The sequence below is a fragment of the Vipera berus genome (genome assembly GCF_964194415.1).
Source record: "Vipera berus genome assembly, chromosome: 1".
In the NCBI taxonomy this organism is placed as follows: domain Eukaryota; kingdom Metazoa; phylum Chordata; class Lepidosauria; order Squamata; family Viperidae; genus Vipera; species Vipera berus.
In genome coordinates this window covers 208,248,845-208,267,916 of record NC_138202.1, presented here as the reverse complement: position 1 = coordinate 208,267,916, position 19,072 = coordinate 208,248,845, and the positions used below count along the sequence as shown (strand labels likewise).

General features: G+C 43.5%; 1 protein-coding gene across 1 annotated transcript in view; it reads right to left on the bottom strand.

Annotated features, from left to right (window-relative positions):
- The window catches only part of NEK5 (NIMA related kinase 5), a 46,327-nt gene extending 29,379 nt beyond the window's left edge, over positions 1–16,948 (bottom strand). The window contains 11 exon segments of the mRNA XM_081346739.1: positions 474–590; positions 2,034–2,035; positions 2,038–2,101; positions 2,727–2,927; positions 10,861–10,915; positions 11,878–11,964; positions 12,449–12,519; positions 12,604–12,687; positions 14,492–14,589; positions 15,892–15,988; positions 16,817–16,948. Coding sequence (XP_081202865.1) covers positions 474–590; positions 2,034–2,035; positions 2,038–2,101; positions 2,727–2,927; positions 10,861–10,915; positions 11,878–11,964; positions 12,449–12,519; positions 12,604–12,687; positions 14,492–14,589; positions 15,892–15,988; positions 16,817–16,933 — 993 coding nt within the window. The 5' untranslated portion in view covers positions 16,934–16,948.
- Between the last annotated feature and the right edge of the window lie 2,124 nt (positions 16,949–19,072).

Here is a 19,072-nt window from a genome sequence, read left to right as displayed (position 1 = left end):
GTTCATTCAGTGCTATTGTAATTTTAAACCCTCGCTGGCTGAATAGAACTTGAATAGAATACTTTATTGGCCAAGTGTGATTTGTCTCCGGTGCCTAATCTTTCAGTGTACATGCAAAACAACAAAGTAATAATAATAATAATTATAATAATTATAATAATAATAATAATAATAATGATACCAATAAGAGAAGGTAGTGGAACAGATGAGAAGGATAAAAGTAATACAGCCATACTATATGGGTAAATATACTTAGACGTAAGACGGTATTGTGGGAATTAGGTATTCAGCAGAGAGGTGGAACAAGGAAAAACACTGTCTTTCTGTCTAGTTGTTTTTGCATGCAATGCCCTGTAGCAGCATCCCAAGGGAAGGAGTTGAAACAGTTTATGTCCAGAATGTCCAGAATGATCATTAAGACATGACTAGGTTAGCAATATATAACTCTTACCTTAGCAAAAGGTAACTTTTACCTTAATAATTGGATCCTGAATACTTGAAGGAGAATAGCATTCATTTTTATACACTAATTTTCTAGGAAGCATTTCCATCTTGATTTTGGGAGAACGATAATCATGGAGTCTTCGTTTCTGACCTTTAGGAGTTTATGTAACAATAATAAATAATGTTTGGTTAATTACTTCTACATTTAATAAATATTAAGAAAGGGACTGACAGATACGCAGGTTATCTCTACACTTTGCAATTGAAAAAGAGCATTATTCCCTTGAAAATCAGCAGTATATACTGAGTTGGGAATCACTTGGTTACCACAAAATACACAGGTCTCTTCTAAATAAATGTTTTCCCATAAGATATGAGGTAAGAAAGCTAATCCTGAAAAATATAGCATTCCTATTCAACAATTTATCAAATTCCCCTTATATTTAGTGGCTCAGTTTTAAGTACTAAGGAAGTCTTCAGTTATGTGTCAGCACAATATTTATCTGAACCAAATTAATCCCCCGGCTAGCTTTCTACAACAACCAGGGATTTGACCATATACAGCAGGGGTGTGAAACTGCCAGCCCACAGGTCAGATGCATCATAGTGAAACTGCGCCCACCCCATTGCCGGCAATGGCAAAAAAAAGTCACGATAGGTCGTGACACGTCACGTGATGTTACAAGTTTGACACCCCTGATATACAGGATGGAAAGTTTCAGGCTGCCAACACCCAACATAAAAATGGATTCAACTGGTTTTCTGCCTGCCATCCCAACTTTGCAGAGCCATTGTCATCAACTGCCTTCTGGGAAGGATCCCTGAACAGAAACAGAAGGGAAACAGATACTGAACAGATACTGAACATTACAATCAACTTCTCTGTGGAATGAAAAGAGAAAAACTGCTCAGCGGGATTTTTTTCCTTCTTTCTCTCCAACCTCGCCATTATAACCAACTTCTTGCAGGAACAACTGCAGATGCATATTTGCTTGTTTTAAAATAATATTTATTTACCAAGCATAGGTCTGGATTTATTTATAATACAATCCAATTTTAATTTTTTTGAAGGAAGAGTCATCTCTGACTAAAGCAATCCCAAGGTTCTTCTGTGTCCCTTGTCTCTCCTATAAATTAGAAGGACCTCTTAATTTTATCTTGCAGAACAGAGCATATCTTGAAAATACAACTTTCAAGTTATAATCTATATTTACTCAATCTCTGCTAACACATTTTCCTCAATGGAAAGATACATCGCCGTGGTGACGCAGTAGTTAGAATGCAGCATTGCAGGCTAACTCTGCCCACTGCCAGGAGTTCGATCCTGACTGGCACAAGGTTGACTCAGCCTTCCAGCCTTCTGAGGATCCAGATTCTTGGGGGCAATACGTTATATTTGTAAACCACTCAGAGAGTGCTGTAAAGCACCGTGGAGCGGTATATAAATCTAAGTGCTATTGCTATTGCTTTTGCTATTTTACCACCTCTTCATTTCTTGAAAGTGGCCATTTCATAATCGATCTCAGTGTAAAACAGATTTCATAGAGATGGTCAAGTGTAATGTTCTTATTTTTAATATAAACAGTCACTTGCCTAATGATGAAGCTGATGATTTTTTCCTGTGAATAACAGTATGACTGAATTCTGCTTCAATGACCTAGGAAAGAAGACAATGGAATGCAATTATTTATTTCTGTGCTACCTCAAGGGTGTTTCAAGTAAATGTACCAAATGTTATTTTATTCTAACTCAATGCAAGGAGAAACAAACATCCCCTCTTGGTGTTTTTGTCCTGGGGAAAGCTAGTAATACCAAAAAAAATATATTATTTGGTAACAATATAAGTGGAATTTATCTGTGTATTTGGGGAAATTACAATGCCACCCATCTTGCATACATAACTCTGGTTAGCCAGCAATCCACAAAAAGATTTATATAGAAAATAAATTGTAAAATAATTGTATAATACCGAACAAAGTTAAAATAACCATCCGACAATAACCAAGTCCCCATAACAGATTCACAACACAGCTACATCTATTTTGGGCTCAACTAACATCCTGGCCCAGTGCTTGGAGCAAGGGTTATTTTTCACAGTCTTCTGTAAAGTCAGAACGCTTGCAGCCCTCCAAATACAGAGGGAAGGCTGTTTTATAATGAACAGAGCCAAAGAAATCCCCTTCTTCCACATAAGAAGAGGTAAAAAAAATACCAATCAACAGATAAGAGAGTTTTGAGTGGACCAAGCAATTTTGTTTCTCTCAGCCACAAAAGATACTCACCTCAGGTGGCAAATAATTCTTTATCTGCGTCTCCAAAAAGGCTTTTTTTAAAATAGAGTTAATAGAAGGGCGATCTCTTGGAGAAGTTCTAAACAACTGGGATATTAACAATCTCAGATCGGAAGAATACTTCACAGACACAGGAATGAAATGGCCTCTGCAGATCTTCATTATAAGTTGGGGCAAATTGTTGCCTTCAAACTATCACATGAAAATAAAGTCAATATATTAAATCGAAACGGTGATTTAAACAGAAATACCGTATATACTTGAGTATAAGCCGACTCGAATATAAGCCGAGACCCCTAATTTTACCCCCCAAAAGTGGGAAAAGTTGGTGACTCGAGTATAAGCCGAGGCTGGGAAATGCAGCAGCTCACCTTATGCTCCTCTCCAGAGATCTTCCCTCAGCAGCGGCCGGCAAAGTAGCTCGCACGCGAAACAAGCCCGGCAGAGGAGCCGGAGCGGCGAGCAGAGGCACCCGGCCCAGATCCTGCAAGGCCCGGCCGAGACACGCCCCCAGCAGCGGAGCTGCTCCGGCTCCTCTGCCGAGCTTGTTTTGCATGTGAGCTACTTTGCCTGACGCTGAGAAGACCCGCTTGGGCACTCGGGTTGGTGTCAGTCTCCGCAGGCCCTTCTCGTTTCCAGGAACGTCAAGCGCGCTTGGCTCCCCACCCCCACGGCAGGGCAGGGCAGGGCAGGGCAGAGACTTGCTCGCCCTTCTGACGGCCCTGAAGAGAAACGAAGGGCTTGCAAACTCCCCGCGAGAAGCTGGGCGAAGCGCGCGGCTGGGCGAGTGTGTGCCTGCGCGCGTATTTACGAAAGAAACGCTCCGAGAGTTCTTTCTCCGCCCCCTTGGGGGGAACTCTAGCGACTGCTGTAGCCGCGCTTCTCTTCTCGGCTCCGAAAATAGGGATTTCTACTCTCTCTCTCTCTCTTCTCTCCCCACCCCGCATTCTCCTGCCTCTTCGATTGCGACAATAAAAGGGCGAAGGGTGCGCTGGTTTCTTCCTCCTTCCTCCCCCCCTCCCCTCCCCTCCCCGATTGTCAGGTGAGGCAGCTGGAGGTCTGGCCGGGAGATTGTAGCCGTTTTGAAACGCCGCGTCTTGAAACGCCCGATCAGCTGATTTTCGGGTGGAAGAGCCGCGGCTTGAATCTGTTTGCATCTGCCTGAATTAGACCGAAACGGCCTGAATTTGACCAGAGTTGCTTTGTAATGGCTGGAGGAACTGCAGAGGAGGTCTTGCCGGGAGATTGTGGCCGTTTTGAAACGCCGCGGCTTGAAACGCCCGATCAGCTGATTTTCGGGGCGGAAAGAGCCACGGCTTGAATCTGCTTGTATTTGTTTGAACTTAACCAGAAACGGCTCGTAATGGCTGGAGGAACTGCGGAGGGAGTGAATGCTCCAGCCTGGAATATTTGGAAAGGCTGGGGGAACCGGATGAACTGCAGCTTAAGCGACTGTTGCCGGAGGAGCCATGGCTTGAAACGCCCCAGTTTTGGGGCAGCGTTTGCTTGTTCCGGGTAGAAAAAACGCTGTCGACCCCGGCATCTTTTGCGGGGAGGGGTGTGGTGGGGTGGGGTGGGGTGGAGGAAGCAGTTTGCGAAGCAGCCGAAATGGGGGTGTCAAGCCCTACGGGGACCAGGGGAGCACTTCCAACAATGCCCGCGCAGCACCGAAGGCCCATTGGCGCCCGCACCCCCCAACTGTTCGGCGGGCGAACGCCAGACCCGCTGCCGCACTTACAGCTGATCGGCGGCCGGAGGAGATTGCGAGCGGCTGCGGAGGTTCCGCGCCGGCACAAACAGCTAATCGGCGGCTGAAGGAGACTGCGAGCGGCTGCAGAGGTTCCGCGGCCACATCAACAGCTGATCGGCGGCCGGAGGAGATTGTGGACGGGCGCAGAGGGTCCGCGTCAGCACAGACAGCTGATCGGCGGCTGAAGGAGACTGCGAGCGGCTGCGGAGGTTCCGCGCCGGCACAAACAGCTAAGGGGCAGCCGGGGACGTCTACCGGTGGTCACGCAGCACGATCAACTGAGCGGCAGCTAGAAACAGCCGCCGACGGTCGCACGGGCCTCACGGGACTTTTCGGGTCCGATGGCGGCTTGGAGAGTGTGGGTGGCTGCTTCGCAGACCTGGCGGTTGTAGCGGCATGCAAGGTCTGCGAAGCAGCCACCCACACTCTCCAAGCCGCCATCGGACCCGAAAAGTCCCGTGAGGCCCGTGCGACCGTCGGCGGCTGTTTCTAGCTGCCGCTCAGTTGATCGCGCTGCGTGACCACTGGTAGACGTCCCCGGCTGCCCCTTAGCTGTTTGTGCCGGCGCGGAACCTCCGCAGCCGCTCGCAGTCTCCTTCAGCCGCCGATCAGCTGTCTGTGCTGACGCGGACCCTCTGCGCCCGTCCACAATCTCCTCCGGCCGCCGATCAGCTGTAAGTGCGGCAGCGGGTCTGGCGTTCGCCCGCCGAACAGTTGGGGGGTGCGGGTGCCAATGGGCCTTCGGTGCTGCGCGGGCATTGTTGGAAGTGCTCCCCTGGTCCCCGTAGGGCTTGACACCCCCATTTCGGCTGCTTCGCAAACTGCTTCCTCCACCCCACCCCACCCCACCTCACCCCTCCCCGCAAAAGATGCCGGGGTCGACAGCGTTTTTTCTACCCGGAACAAGCAAACACGCAGGCAACCCTGCACTATTCAGCTCAGTGAAGTCACGCTTGAAACGGCTTGAAATGCCCGATCAGCTGATTTTCGGGGCGGAAAGCATGCGGTGTTGTTGTGTTTTTTTTTCCTCCCCCCGAAAGTGAACGGCAGCTTTCCGTACTAGTGTATTTGTACTGCCGCGAGTGACAACTGACAAAGCTTGCCGGTGTGATCTTGATTTTGGAACTGATGAAGTCTGTTAACTAATTGATTGGCACTCCGGTCGCTCATCGCCGTGAAACTAGACCTTGTTTTTGGGGGTTTTTTTTTGTACTTTGGGCTGATCAAATGGAATAAATGGAATAAATAAAAACACTGGCATGTCAAGACACCAGCACAAAGACCAAGGTACAAGCAGCTCTCCTTCAGTCATTATTGAAACATTTGATCAGCCCAACTTCTTCTTCTTCTTATTATTATTATTATTAAATCTGTTTTTTAACCAAGCGTGACTTCACTGAGCTGAATAGTGCAGGGTTGCCTGCGTGTTTGCTTGTTCCGGGTAGAAAAAACGCTGTCGACCCCGGCATCTTTTGCGGGGAGGGGTGAGGTGGGGTGGGGTGGGGTGGAGGAAGCAGTTTGCGAAGCAGCCGAAATGGGGGTATATAGAGGATGGGAGGTTCCCACCGAGAGAGCCAGCAGAGTTGTTGTCGAAGCGCGTCACACGCCTTTCCAACCACCAGAGAAGGGAGGAATAAGAAAGAAACACACACACACACCAGGAAATCGAGGAAGCTTGCATAAGATCTGAAGGAGACACGATCGTGGGAAAGGCCGTGCCGTGGAAAAAAAAGAAAGGGTGGACTTGGGCTCGGCTGGTTTCGCAACGGGAAATGGGAAATCCCCGCAAAAGATGCCGGGGTCGACAGCGTTTTTTCTACCCGGAACAAGCAAACGCTGCCCCAAAACTGGGGCGTTTCAAGCCATGGCTCCTCCGGCAACAGTCGCTTAAGCTGCAGTTCATCCGGTTCCCCCAGCCTTTCCAAATATTCCAGGCTGGAGCATTCACTCCCTCCGCAGTTCCTCCAGCCATTACGAGCCGTTTCTGGTTAAGTTCAAACAAATACAAGCAGATTCAAGCCGTGGCTCTTTCCGCCCCGAAAATCAGCTGATCGGGCGTTTCAAGCCGCGGCGTTTCAAAACGGCCACAATCTCCCGGCAAGACCTCCTCTGCAGTTCCTCCAGCCATTACAAAGCAACTCTGGTCAAATTCAGGCCGTTTCGGTCTAATTCAGGCAGATGCAAACAGATTCAAGCCGCGGCTCTTCCACCTGAAAATCAGCTGATCGGGCGTTTCAAGACGCGGCGTTTCAAAACGGCTACAATCTCCCGGCCAGACCTCCAGCTGCCTCACCTGACAATCGGGGAGGGGAGGGGAGGGGGGGAGGAAGGAGGAAGAAACCAGCGCACCCTTCGCCCTTTTATTGTCGCAATCGAAGAGGCAGGAGAATGCGGGGTGGGGAGAGAAGAGAGAGAGAGAGAGTAGAAATCCCTATTTTCGGAGCCGAGAAGAGAAGCGCGGCTACAGCAGTCGCTAGAGTTCCCCCCAAGGGGGCGGAGAAAGAACTCTCGGAGCGTTTCTTTCGTAAATACGCGCGCAGGCACACACTCGCCCAGCCGCGCGCTTCGCCCAGCTTCTCGCGGGGAGTTTGCAAGCCCTTCGTTTCTCTTCAGGGCCGTCAGAAGGGCGAGCAAGTCTCTGCCCTGCCCTGCCCTGCCCTGCCGTGGGGGTGGGGAGCCAAGCGCGCTTGACGTTCCTGGAAACGAGAAGGGCCTGCGGAGACTGACACCAACCCGAGTGCCCAAGCGGGTCTTCTCAGCGTCAGGCAAAGTAGCTCACATGCAAAACAAGCTCGGCAGAGGAGCCGGAGCAGCTCCACTGCTGGGGGCGTGTCTCGGCCGGGCCTTGCAGGATCTGGGCCGGGCGCCTCTGCTCGCCGCTCCGGCTCCTCTGCCGGGCTTGTTTCGCATGTGATTCCGGGCCAGGTGCTGCTGAGGGCGAGCAGAGGCGTCCGGGCCGGATCCTGCAAGGCCCCGGCCGAGACGCGACCCCAGCAGTGTCAGGCAAAGTAGCTCACATGCAAAACAAGCCCGGCAGAGGAGCCGGAGCAGCTCCGCTGCTGGGGGCGTGTCTCGGCCGGGCCTTGCAGGATCTGGGCCGGGTGCCTCTGCTCGCCGCTCCGGCTCCTCTGCCGGGCTTGTTTCGCATGTGATTCCGGGCCAGGTGCTGCTGAGGGCGAGCAGAGGCGCCCGGGCCGGATCCTGCAAGGCCCCGGCCGAGACGCGACCCCAGCAGCGTCAGGCAAAGTAGCTCACATGCAAAACAAGCCCGGCAGAGGAGCCGGAGCAGCTCCGCTGCTGGGGGTGTGTCTCGGCCGGGCCTTGCAGGATCTGGGCCGGGCGCCTCTGCTCGCCGCTCCGGCTCCTCTGCCGGGCTTGTTTCGCATGTGATTCCGGGCCAGGTGCTGCTGAGGGCGAGCAGAGGCGCCCGGGCCGGATCCTGCAAGGCCCCGGCCGAGACGCGACCCCAGCAGCGTCAGGCAAAGTAGCTCACATGCAAAACAAGCCCGGCAGAGGAGCCGGAGCAGCTCCGCTGCTGGGGGCGTGTCTCGGCCGGGCCTTGCAGGATCTGGGCCGGGCGCCTCTGCTCGCCGCTCCGGCTCCTCTGCCGGGCTTGTTTCGCATGTGATTCCGGGCCAGGTGCTGCTGAGGGCGAGCAGAGGCGCCCGGGCGACCCCAGCAGCGTCAGGCAAAGTAGCTCGGCCGCGCGCAAGTCCTCGGTAAGTTCTTTTTTTTTTGTTGACTGGAGTATAAGCTGAAGTGGATTTTTTCAGCCCAAAAAGTGGGCTGAAAAATTCGGCTTATACTCAAGTATATACGGTACATAAAAGCACTTACCTGAAATAAAGGACAGATGAGGGCAGAATAGTCTTAGCCTTCTTTTAATAGCACTGTCCAATTCATCAGTTCATTTCATATCTACTATTTCTCACTGATGATATTGTCTGCGTCCCTTATTTGTGAGCTACCACCCTGCTTATCAAAAAGAACTATTGCAACAGCAGTCAAAGTGTCTTCTACTCTACATTATATTACATTATACCCCCAAAGATCCACTACTAAAACACATCTAAAAGGTTAAGGCCACGTGATTGATTCTTTCACAAATGGGAGACACTGAAAATGACTTACCCATTCATATTTATTTGTTTGTTTCTTTGTTTAGCTTATGGCATATCATATGTGGACTAGCAATATATATTAACATTCTACTTAAGAGTAGTAAAATGCAATAAAATATAAATGTTAAAAAGATCAGTGTTCAAATACCAATGTCCAGGCCATCTAACCATTGAAGCGCAGCATTGTTTATATTAAAAAAAATCAGATACTGATCCGGTATACGCCCTCAGCTTACAGCTGGTCACTATGTGATCGCAGTTACATTGAGGGGAGGATACTGTGGTCCATTTATGCATCCCGGCAGATGCCATGTGAGGTGCGAATCCTATTCAGGAACTGTCCATTGCTGACGTGATTGTTCAAAGTCTGACACCTTTTTTTGTGGGGTCTATCTGTGTCTGGGCGCTCAGCGACCCATTTGGCTTTCCGTTTGAGAATCAATGTGAAAGTTGTTGGGCAGATGTTGTGCAAGTGCCAATGGGGGAGTCCTGGATTTGAGTCTTCCAGCTGATAAATGAGAAAGGTCGGCATGCAGTAAGGAGCCAATAGGAATATTATTCCTTGGTAGGAGTAATAAAACAATAATTTACCAAAAGGCAAGCCAATAAGAATCTTCCATGGTATCCCTTCTAACTTTCCAAGACGTTTTTTTTTAAAATTGAAAAAGTTAAGGGGTAGGGGTTTGCCTAACACAAACTGTCTCCAGAGTTTCTTGTCTCTCATTTTTTATGCCGCTCATGTGGCAGCCTCTGTTTATTGTTTCAATTGCTTCCTTAGGTTCATGCTGAACACTGTTAGCATATCATTACCTTGTCGGTCTAAATACTTTAGGACAGGGGTGTCAAACTGCCAGCCCATGGGCCAGATGCATCATGGCAAAACTGTGCCCACCCCATTGGCGGCAATGAAAAAAAAGTTGTGAAACATCCCGACACGTCAAGTGACGTTGCGAGTTTGACACCCCTGCTCTAGGATTTCATTTGTGACATCAAAACAGAATTTCAACAACACCTGAGTTTTTAAAAACCTCTTAAATTTCCTGATTTTACTGGGAATTAAGGGCAGAGTAACTCAGATGACTTCACAGAGAATTGCTTAAATTCATTTTTGCTTTACAGGTGAACTGTAGACCAACATCAGTCCCAGCAAGAAAATCTGACCAGATAACTATGTGTTGCTTCCCTCTCCATTATAATTCCTCTTTAAATTTTCTTAATTAATTATCCTTAACTCAGAAGAATTTGGCTATACTGAAAGACAGACTCTATAGCACTTTCCAAGCAAATCAACATAAAAACTAAGAATATATCCAGCTTTTTAAACAATGTTTCATACTACCAGTGGTAAAATGACAGCTAACATTAAAATAGAACTAGAAACATGGAGCAGAATGCAACAGCATGAAGAATACTCAAATCTATGTTGTACTTTTCATTTTACAAATGGTAATCATAAGAATAGGGACGCGGTGGCTCAGTGGGTTAGGATGCTGAGCTTGTTGATCAGAAGGTCGGCAGTTTGGTGGGTCGAATCCCGAGTGCCGTGTAACAGAGTGAGCGCCTGTTACTCATCCCAGCTTCTGCCAACCTAGCAGTTCGAAAGCACGTAAAAATGCAAGTAGAAAAATAGGGACCACTACGGTGGGAAGGTAACAGCGTTCCGTGCGCCTTTGGCGTCTAGTCATGCCGGCCACATGACCACGGAGATGTCCTTGGACAAGTGCTGGCTCTTCGGCTTTGAAATGGAGATGGGCACCAGCCCCTAGAGTTGGAAACGACTAGCACGCATGTGCGGGGGAACCTTTACCTTTACCTTTTAATGATAAGAATATATAAGCCATTCTTGATCAGCCCAAAGCCCATATAAGTCCACTATTTTATTCTCATGGTAGCCAACAAAGTGTTAAAAGAATCCCAGAATAAGACAAAAATACCACAGCACAGTTGAGTTCCTAACATTTTACATCAAAATGCATATTCTTTCAATAAAACGTATGTAGTCAGTATGTCTAATAGAAATTGTTAGTCTTATCAATTGGGAATTTTTCTATTTCTCTTCTGAAATCGTGGTAGTTTAGACATTTAAAGAAACCTTTTTGATGGGGTATTTCTTTCCATCTGAAAAGGAAAACTTACACAATCTTAGTACTATAAAACTGGTATCTTTTTACACTGTTCAAAATGTTGATTCTAATGGCTGTCACTAACTGATCTCGATAAATATTTGGTTATGACGGTATAAACATTTACTTACAGGATGCTTTAAAGTACACAACTCGTATAACACACAGCCAAGAGACCATATATCTCTATAAAAGAATATAAGAAATTAGAAGAATTAAAATATTATTTAGTAACCCAGCAAAAACATCTATTCCAACTATGTGGTTATGCAAAAAGTTGATTATTAATATTATATTTTGAAGTTCTGATGATTGCATGTGATCATATTTTTGGTGCTTGTCAATTGGCTCACATTTACCAGTCACATGACCACAACCTCTGCAATTTTTGCTAGTATCCAGTATTTATTTCCAATTTCTGGCAAAAAAAATGCCCGTTGAGTATAATGGATTCATTTAACAACTGCCACAGAAAAGGTAGTAAAATCAGGTGCATGACCATCATGACTTATAACCAAAATTTTGAGCTCAATAATGGACATAAGTCGAAGACTACTGCATTTGGTTATGAAAAAGTGGTAGCTTCTTCAAAGGTTGTTCTATTGTATTATCATTAATGCCTGCAAACAGAATATTATTAAAACAGCTATTAAGGCCAAATAGGGTGTTTTAAAAGTGCAAAAAACAACAACAGTGTGTTGCTTCACAAGAAAGCTGACCTTTTAAGAGTAGATTCTACAGAGAAGTGTTCAAAAAGTCTGAAGGCAAAGACAGCTTGCAATACTAATGTTTATATTTATTGCTATCTTTCACTTCAAGAAGGCCTTCAAGAACTGCAGGTCAATTGCCACTTGGAAAGCAGCATAAATGAATTATTTATCAAAAAAGATTCTTGGCTTGTGAGCAGTTATACAGTGAACGGCATGCTCCAAATTAAGGCTTATTAAAATAAAGTTGGAAGAAACAACTATGCATAAAAAATAGGTTTATTTCTTAAATATAGAAGACTTTTTAACACCTCCTGAAAGCTGACTTGACAGGAACAAGAGTCACTGTAAAATTTGCACATTTTTTAAACTCATTTTTTCCAATTTCACCATCCCTCTCTGTCTTTCTCCACAAAGATAGAGGTATGTTCTGAAACTTACGTTTTATTATTATATGGTTTATTTTCACAGATTTCAGGTGATAGGTAATATGGTGTTCCTACACAGGTACTAGCAAATTCCATCGTGCTAAAGAAAATAGCAAACAAAAAAAGTTTTTTTTTCTCCTTTGAAAATAATGTGATTAATGAAGCTATGTAGGGAAATCACAAAAGACATAACTTGGTCCATTATTTGAAAGGCCCTACAAGTGAGTCCATTCAAAGCCTGACTAAGATAGCAAGGTCAAAATAATTTACAAGTAACCATGATTTCAATTTCTGGTTTAGAGCATCTGCAAGAGTTTCCCAATTTCAAATGTACAGGTAACGGGAAACCACTGTTTGAAAATGCACTGTTTCTACTTTCTTTTTTCATGTACAAAGGAAGAAGGAACTTCTAGATGAAATCCAAATTTTTACCGCCCTTCTTTTTCAGTAAGGCTAAGACATTTCACAAAGTTAATGTCTGACCAATTCTATGCCCTGTTCACTGGAATTTTAAATGGAATAAACGCATCCATTTTTCACCTAATACTAAGGGAATAACATTATCCATAAAAAAATATGCTTACTTGTTCAACATCCTTGCAATCCCAAAATCTCCCAGTTTTGCTGTTTTTCCATTATTGCTAAGAAAAATGTTCTGTAAACGAAACACACCAGAATTAAAAGTGGATGCACGTTTTATGTCTCAGCGACGATGCTAAAAATTCTCTCCCAAAATTACCTGTGTTTTTATGTCTCTGTGCAGAATCTTCCTGTCATGTATATGCTTCAGCCCTAAGGCAATTTGCACGAACCAACCCAAGATCTAAATATAAAGATAAAATATCAATACATCATAAAGCACAATTATTAAAATTTCTTCAAGAATACAGTCTTGGGGAGGAAAAAAGAGCTATTTAATATATATATATATATATGTTATATATATATAATATATATATTCTGGAAGCTGAAGCCACTAGCCTGATGATGACGGGTGGGATTTCGTCGAAACGTTGCGCCTACACCTTTAGTTCTACGCGGGGAAAAACCCGAATGACCAAACATCCACATACAAACACCCGCGAAAACCTCAGAAAACAACATATATATGTATACATATACAGAAGTATGACACAGTGGATTACAGTTATTATAATGTCAAGGTTAGAACCTATTTCTCTCTCTCTGTGTGTGTAACAGAGAAGGCGGGGAGGGAGTTTTTATTTGTTGAGAGCTTTTGAGATTGCTGAATTTGCATACATCAAAAGGTTTCAGGGAACCTCTCACTCAGTGATGCTGTTTGTTTTTTTTCCAAGCTGGCCATTTTGACGTCTGTCCCTAGAGATTAAAATACTGCTATATTAGTTTGTCCTGGCTTTGAGTCTTGACTTAACATCCATTAATTCTTTTGCACAAAACATATTATAAAGCACATTAGAGGAAGCGCATGTGAAGGCACTTCTAATCTTGGCACCTTCACACGGTCTTCCTGCAATGTGATCCTGGCTAATCAGGATTGGTTTCAGACGGAGCTGGCAATTCTACTGGAGAGCACCTGATTGGGCAAAGGCCGCCTGACCCTTTCATCAGCGTTATTTTATTACAAATAATAATAATAATAATAATAATAATAATAATAATAATAATAATAATAATAATAATAATAATAATAACAATAATAATAATAATGTTGGAAGGGACCTTGGAGGTCATCTAGTCCAACCCCCTGCTCAGGCAGGAAACCTTATACCATTTCAGGCAAATGGCTGTCCAGTCTCTTCTTAAAAACTTCCAGTGTTGGAGCATTCACCACTTCTGGAGGCAGGTTGTTCCACTGGTTACGGTAATTGTTCTAACTGTCAGGAACTTTCTCCTTAGTTCTAGGTTGCTTCTCTCCTTGACTAGTTTCCATCCATTGCTTCTTGTCCTGCTTTCAGGTGCTTTGGAGAATAGCTTGACTCCCTCTTCTTTGTGGCAGCCCCTGAGATATTGGAACACTGCTATCATGTCACTCCTCACCCTTCTCTTTGTTAAACTACACATACCCAATTCCAGCAACCGTTCCCTATATGTTTTAGCCTCCAGCCCCCTAATCATCTTTGTTGCTCTTCTCTGTACCCTTTCTAGAGTCTTGACATCTTTTTTACGTCGTGGTGACCAAAACTGAATGCAGTATTCCAGGTGTGGCCTTACCAAAGCATTGTAAAGTGGTATTAGTACTTCACTTGATCTTGATTCTATCCCTCTGTTAATGCAGCCTAGCACTGTGTTGGCTTTTTTGGCAGCTGGAGCCCACTGCTGGCTCATATTGAAGTGATTGTCTATGAAACATATGTTTGAAGTATGCAATCTTGCAAGTTGACATAGTTAGAAATAGTCAGCACTGCCCAAGGTTTTTTGAAAATCTATTTTATCTTCTATTAATTATGGAATCTGTCCTGAATTTTGGCTTATCTTCCTTTCAAGTGAATACATTATGTGGAATTCTATCTTATTAAAGCAGAATTACACGGTAACATAAAAATAAATAAAACACAATGTAAGCCGGGATCTCCACTTTGAATGTTTTGCTGTGGTGAACAATGAAAGGAATATAAGTGAAAATATTCCTCAAATTACCAACTTACCTTATCCTCATCAAAGAGCACTCCACGTTGCATATTTATTCTCTTCATTAGGTCACCTCCATTGCAATATTCCATCATAATATATAAGTTATTTTTCTCTAAAAAACCATAATAAATTAGGTTTTGAGCCATTAAAAAAAGAATACAATATAAAACAGAAGGGATTAGATCAAAAGTCCACCTTTTCTAGTTATTTTGTGTCCTATCCTGGCTGAAGATGCAACTGAAAAGCTCACCAGGAGGATATAAAGGCAAAGCCTGTTGCTGCTACTGCTATTAACAGCATATTTTGGATTTGAGGCAGGCAATCTTGATTCTGCAATATACTGTACATGCTCACACACACACACACAATCTTTTCAGAGCCATAGCAGTTTAACATTTCCCCTAGATTTCAAATATATTGCTTAAAAAAAACAACTCAGGTCCTTAAGCCAGCCACCATCAATTGAGAGATCCAGAGAGGACTTTTGACGGTTAAACATCAACAATATTGCCGTGCGACATCTAAACCTATCTGCTTCTTGATCTCCAGCTAAAATGGCTAAATGCCTCTTCCCCAAACTGAAAAGTGACATCTGTTAATAATCTGTCTTTAATAAAATAAGGAGCTCTTTAATGTTTCCTTTTGCAGGTAGATACCATACTCATCTCTTCGAAATTGATCATGTAAGTGTACATGGCATTAGGTAACTAAAAGCAAAATGAGGTATTATTCTACTCCACTGAGGTCATATGACTTTCAGGAGCTTATAGGTTATAAAAACAATAGTTAAAACATCTAAGGTGTTTTAACAATCTTAACAATGATCATGGACATCACATCAGTCCCCGCAGAGAAACAGAAAAACAAAAGGAAATATACATACATACATGAAGTAGAAAGTAAGATGGCATTATTAGATATATAAATTCAAAGAAACAATCTCCAAAACCTGTTTTTTATAAGTTTTTGGCAAAGTACTTATGTGCCTTTCAAAAGAGGAAATTTTAGAAGTTGCTACTTATTGTTTCTCTATTCTAAGAGTTAGGTAGTCCTTGACTTATGACCACAATTGAGCCCAAAATTTATGTTGCTCAGTGAGACATTTGCTCTATTTTACAACCTTTCTTGCTACACTTGTTAAACGATCATGACAATTGTTAAGTTAGGAACATGGTTGTTAAGTGAATCTGGCTTCTCCATTGACTGTGTGTGTCAGTAGATCGCAAAAGATAATCACATGATCCTGGGACACTGCAACCATCTTAAGTGAGCAGTTGCTAAGATTTTGAATTTTGATCACATGATCATGGGGAAACGGTCATAAGTCATTTTTAGGACCCTTGTAACTTAGAATGGTCATTAAATGAACTGTTATAAGTCGAGGACTACCTGTAACTATAAATCACAATGATACCTTGAAGGGAAGTGTAGAAAGCTACAATATTGGGATGCTTCATCTTGGCTAGAACAGTTGCTTCTTTCTGAGATGATTCTTTTTCCTTCCTTGACATCTTTATTTATTTAAAAAGATAGCAACACAAGTTATGTTATTATTTATGTCATTGTATGGGAATACCACAAAGATATTTAAAGAATTCTGAATGCTGCTTAGTGGAATTTCCTCTAAATTGATGACCTCTGAACAAATCTTATATTCCCAATAAAAGTTCTTGTTGCTTGGGAATTAATGTGAACTGTGTTCCCATTTTTTGTTGTATTAACATAATTTCCACAATTGAAAATTACTAATTTCACATTATTTAAAGAAAGTCTGATTTATCAGGAAAAGACAGTCTAAGCCAGGGGTGTCAAATTCGCACGTCACATGATGTGTCAGGACATATCGCGACTTTGTCTCCATTGCCGGAGCTGGGGTGGCCATGGTTTCGGCAAGACGCATCCAGCCTGCGGGCCAGCAGTTTGACACACCTGTAATCTTAGCTTATTATTTCAGAGATTTCATTCATAAGTACTGTAACACATTTCATCAATTTCTTTCAACATCCTTTAAGAAACAGACTACTTCCTTAAAGGCTATATATAATATTTTCAGAACTTTAAATTGTCATGGAACCTCAGAAACAGCAATAACACATTGAATTCATTATCACAAGCACTCAGACATAAAACAAACTTACTTTCAGTTGTGCAAAGGCATTAAAAATGCTTCTTCAAAACTTAAACTTATGTCAAATATTCAGACAAATTATAAGCCATCTGTCTAAAATATTGCTAATGTTACTGTTTCTGCCCTTAAGCAGATCTTTCTATGATTGACATCTTCACCATGGATCAAAAGTATACATGCTATATGGAGAACTATTGTAAAATATAATTACCTTAGATAAATTGATCTCTTTGATAACACATTGTTGATTATCCTCTTTTTTTCTGGCTAAGAATATTTTGCCAAATGCTCCTTCTCCAATCATTTTAATTATTACATAATTATCCATGATTCTGAGTTTTGGAGAAATATCAAAAACAAAAAGAATGAAGTTAATATTTAAACCCCAAACTTTTACCTCAAACTGTGTCCTTTAATTCTTCCACTGTAGATTTTTTAAAAAATTTTTTAATGTTATCTATTTTTCTTGATCAGATACTCACAACTGAAAGAGCAGTATCCCTACCCCTTTAAATGAAACAGTTGCAAAACAGAGGAAATTATAATTATTTCAGATGCATTATTATGAAATGTGCACACATAAAATTGACAGACTTCTTGGACTTAAGAGGATGAAAGTGTGTTAACTTATATGTGAAAAAAATCACACGGTTTGTAGTCTTATGGTTTATTCAAGTCACTAGAGATGTTTCGACAACTATCTTCTCTTCTGGGGAAATGGAAGCTACATCCGACCTAACTCATCTGATGGCACCGGGTTGGGAAAGGCACATGACCACCTGGTACATGACCTACTTAACAAATCTCTGGTTAGTGGCTGGATCCAGATGGAAGACAACTTAGGTTGTACATGCAAGCTGAATGACAGGGAAAAAAAACTATAGACATACTGTTCAACAGATCATAACAAGACCCTTTGATGGTTCAATTATTCCAGATTCCTTTCCAAGCAGATTCAAGAGTACTGTATCTCTAGAAAATGGAACCTTTGATCTATTTTCCCTCGAAGTGAGGGATCCTTCACACAATCTACCAATTAATGCAGAAGTGAATTCGAGGTGAGTGGGCAGTTCTAGTAGACTGATACACACTAAGCACTTCTCTTATTCTGAGACGCCTTAAAGTGGACGCAGGCTACAGCTTTCCACACACTTAAGATAATCGTTATTGTCATTTTTTTTTTACTGTGGGCACAATGGCGCCCATCAAAAATGAAATTTAGTTACCCAGAAGTAAGCCCCGGTTATCTATCGCGGCTTACTTCGGAGCAAACCTCTGTAAGTTTGTATGGACAACCTCCTTAACACAGAAGCTTAAGCCATCCCTTTCCTCCTCGGGGAGGCGGGCAATTTCCCGGCCTGTCTCAGCACTTCCGCTTCTCCGTTGCCAAGGAAACTGAACTGGCGCGCGCGCGCCCGCGCGCACAAGTTCCCTGCCTGTTCGCGCTCCGCTGCTTTATCTTCTCTGGTCGTTCAGCCGCCGGCGGGACGCTTTTCTGCGCGCTGAGATGGGGGGGAAAAAGAAGAGTCCTCCAGAACCAAAAATAACAAACTTATACCCCCTAAACTACCTTAAGGTCCGCAGACGGTGGAAGCAGCAGCTTCTTCAGCGTCCGCGGAGGCGTGTTTTCTTTGCACCCCGCCCTATTATTCCGGGGGTCATGGATCGGTTTCTGCAGCCTTCCGCAATCTGACGCCCTGTGTTAAAACTACGCCTCCCATCATCCCTCTTTAGCATGGCTCTAAATAATAATAATAATAATAATAATAATAATAATAATAGTAATAATAAATAATAAAATAATAATAATAATAATAATAATAATAATAATAATAATAAGAAGAAGAAGAAGAAGAAGAAGAAGAAGAAGAAGAAGTTGGAAAATACCTTGGAGGTCATCTAGTCCAACCCCGTGCTCAGGCAGGAAACCTTATACCAGGGGTAGGCAACCTCGGCTCTTTCATGACTCATGGACTTCAACTCCCAGAATTCCTGAGTCAGCATAGCTGACTCAGGAATTCTGGGAGTTGAAGTCCATGAGTCATAAAAGAGCCGAGGTTGCCTACCCCTGCCTTATACCATTACAGACAAATGGCTGTCCAGTCTCTTCTTAAAAACTTCCAGTGTTGGAGCATTCACCGCTTCTGGAGGCAGGTTGTTCCACTGGTTAATTGTTCTAACAGTCAGGAAGTTTCTCCTTAGTTCTAGGTTGCTTCTCCCCTTGATTAGTTTCCATCCGTTGCTTCTTGTCCTGCCTTCAGGTGCTTTGGAGAATAGTCGAAAAGAACTACAGTACTAGTAGGTATCAGGCTGAAGGGCACGTTTGTAGAAAATAGTAGCTCAGTTTGCACACCACCTCACGTTGATCTCCCACCCCCTTCAAATTTCCAATTACTTCATACTTTCGTAATAACCTAACAAAATGCAGAGGGCAGCATCTTGCTTTAGCCAAGCTACACAGTGAATA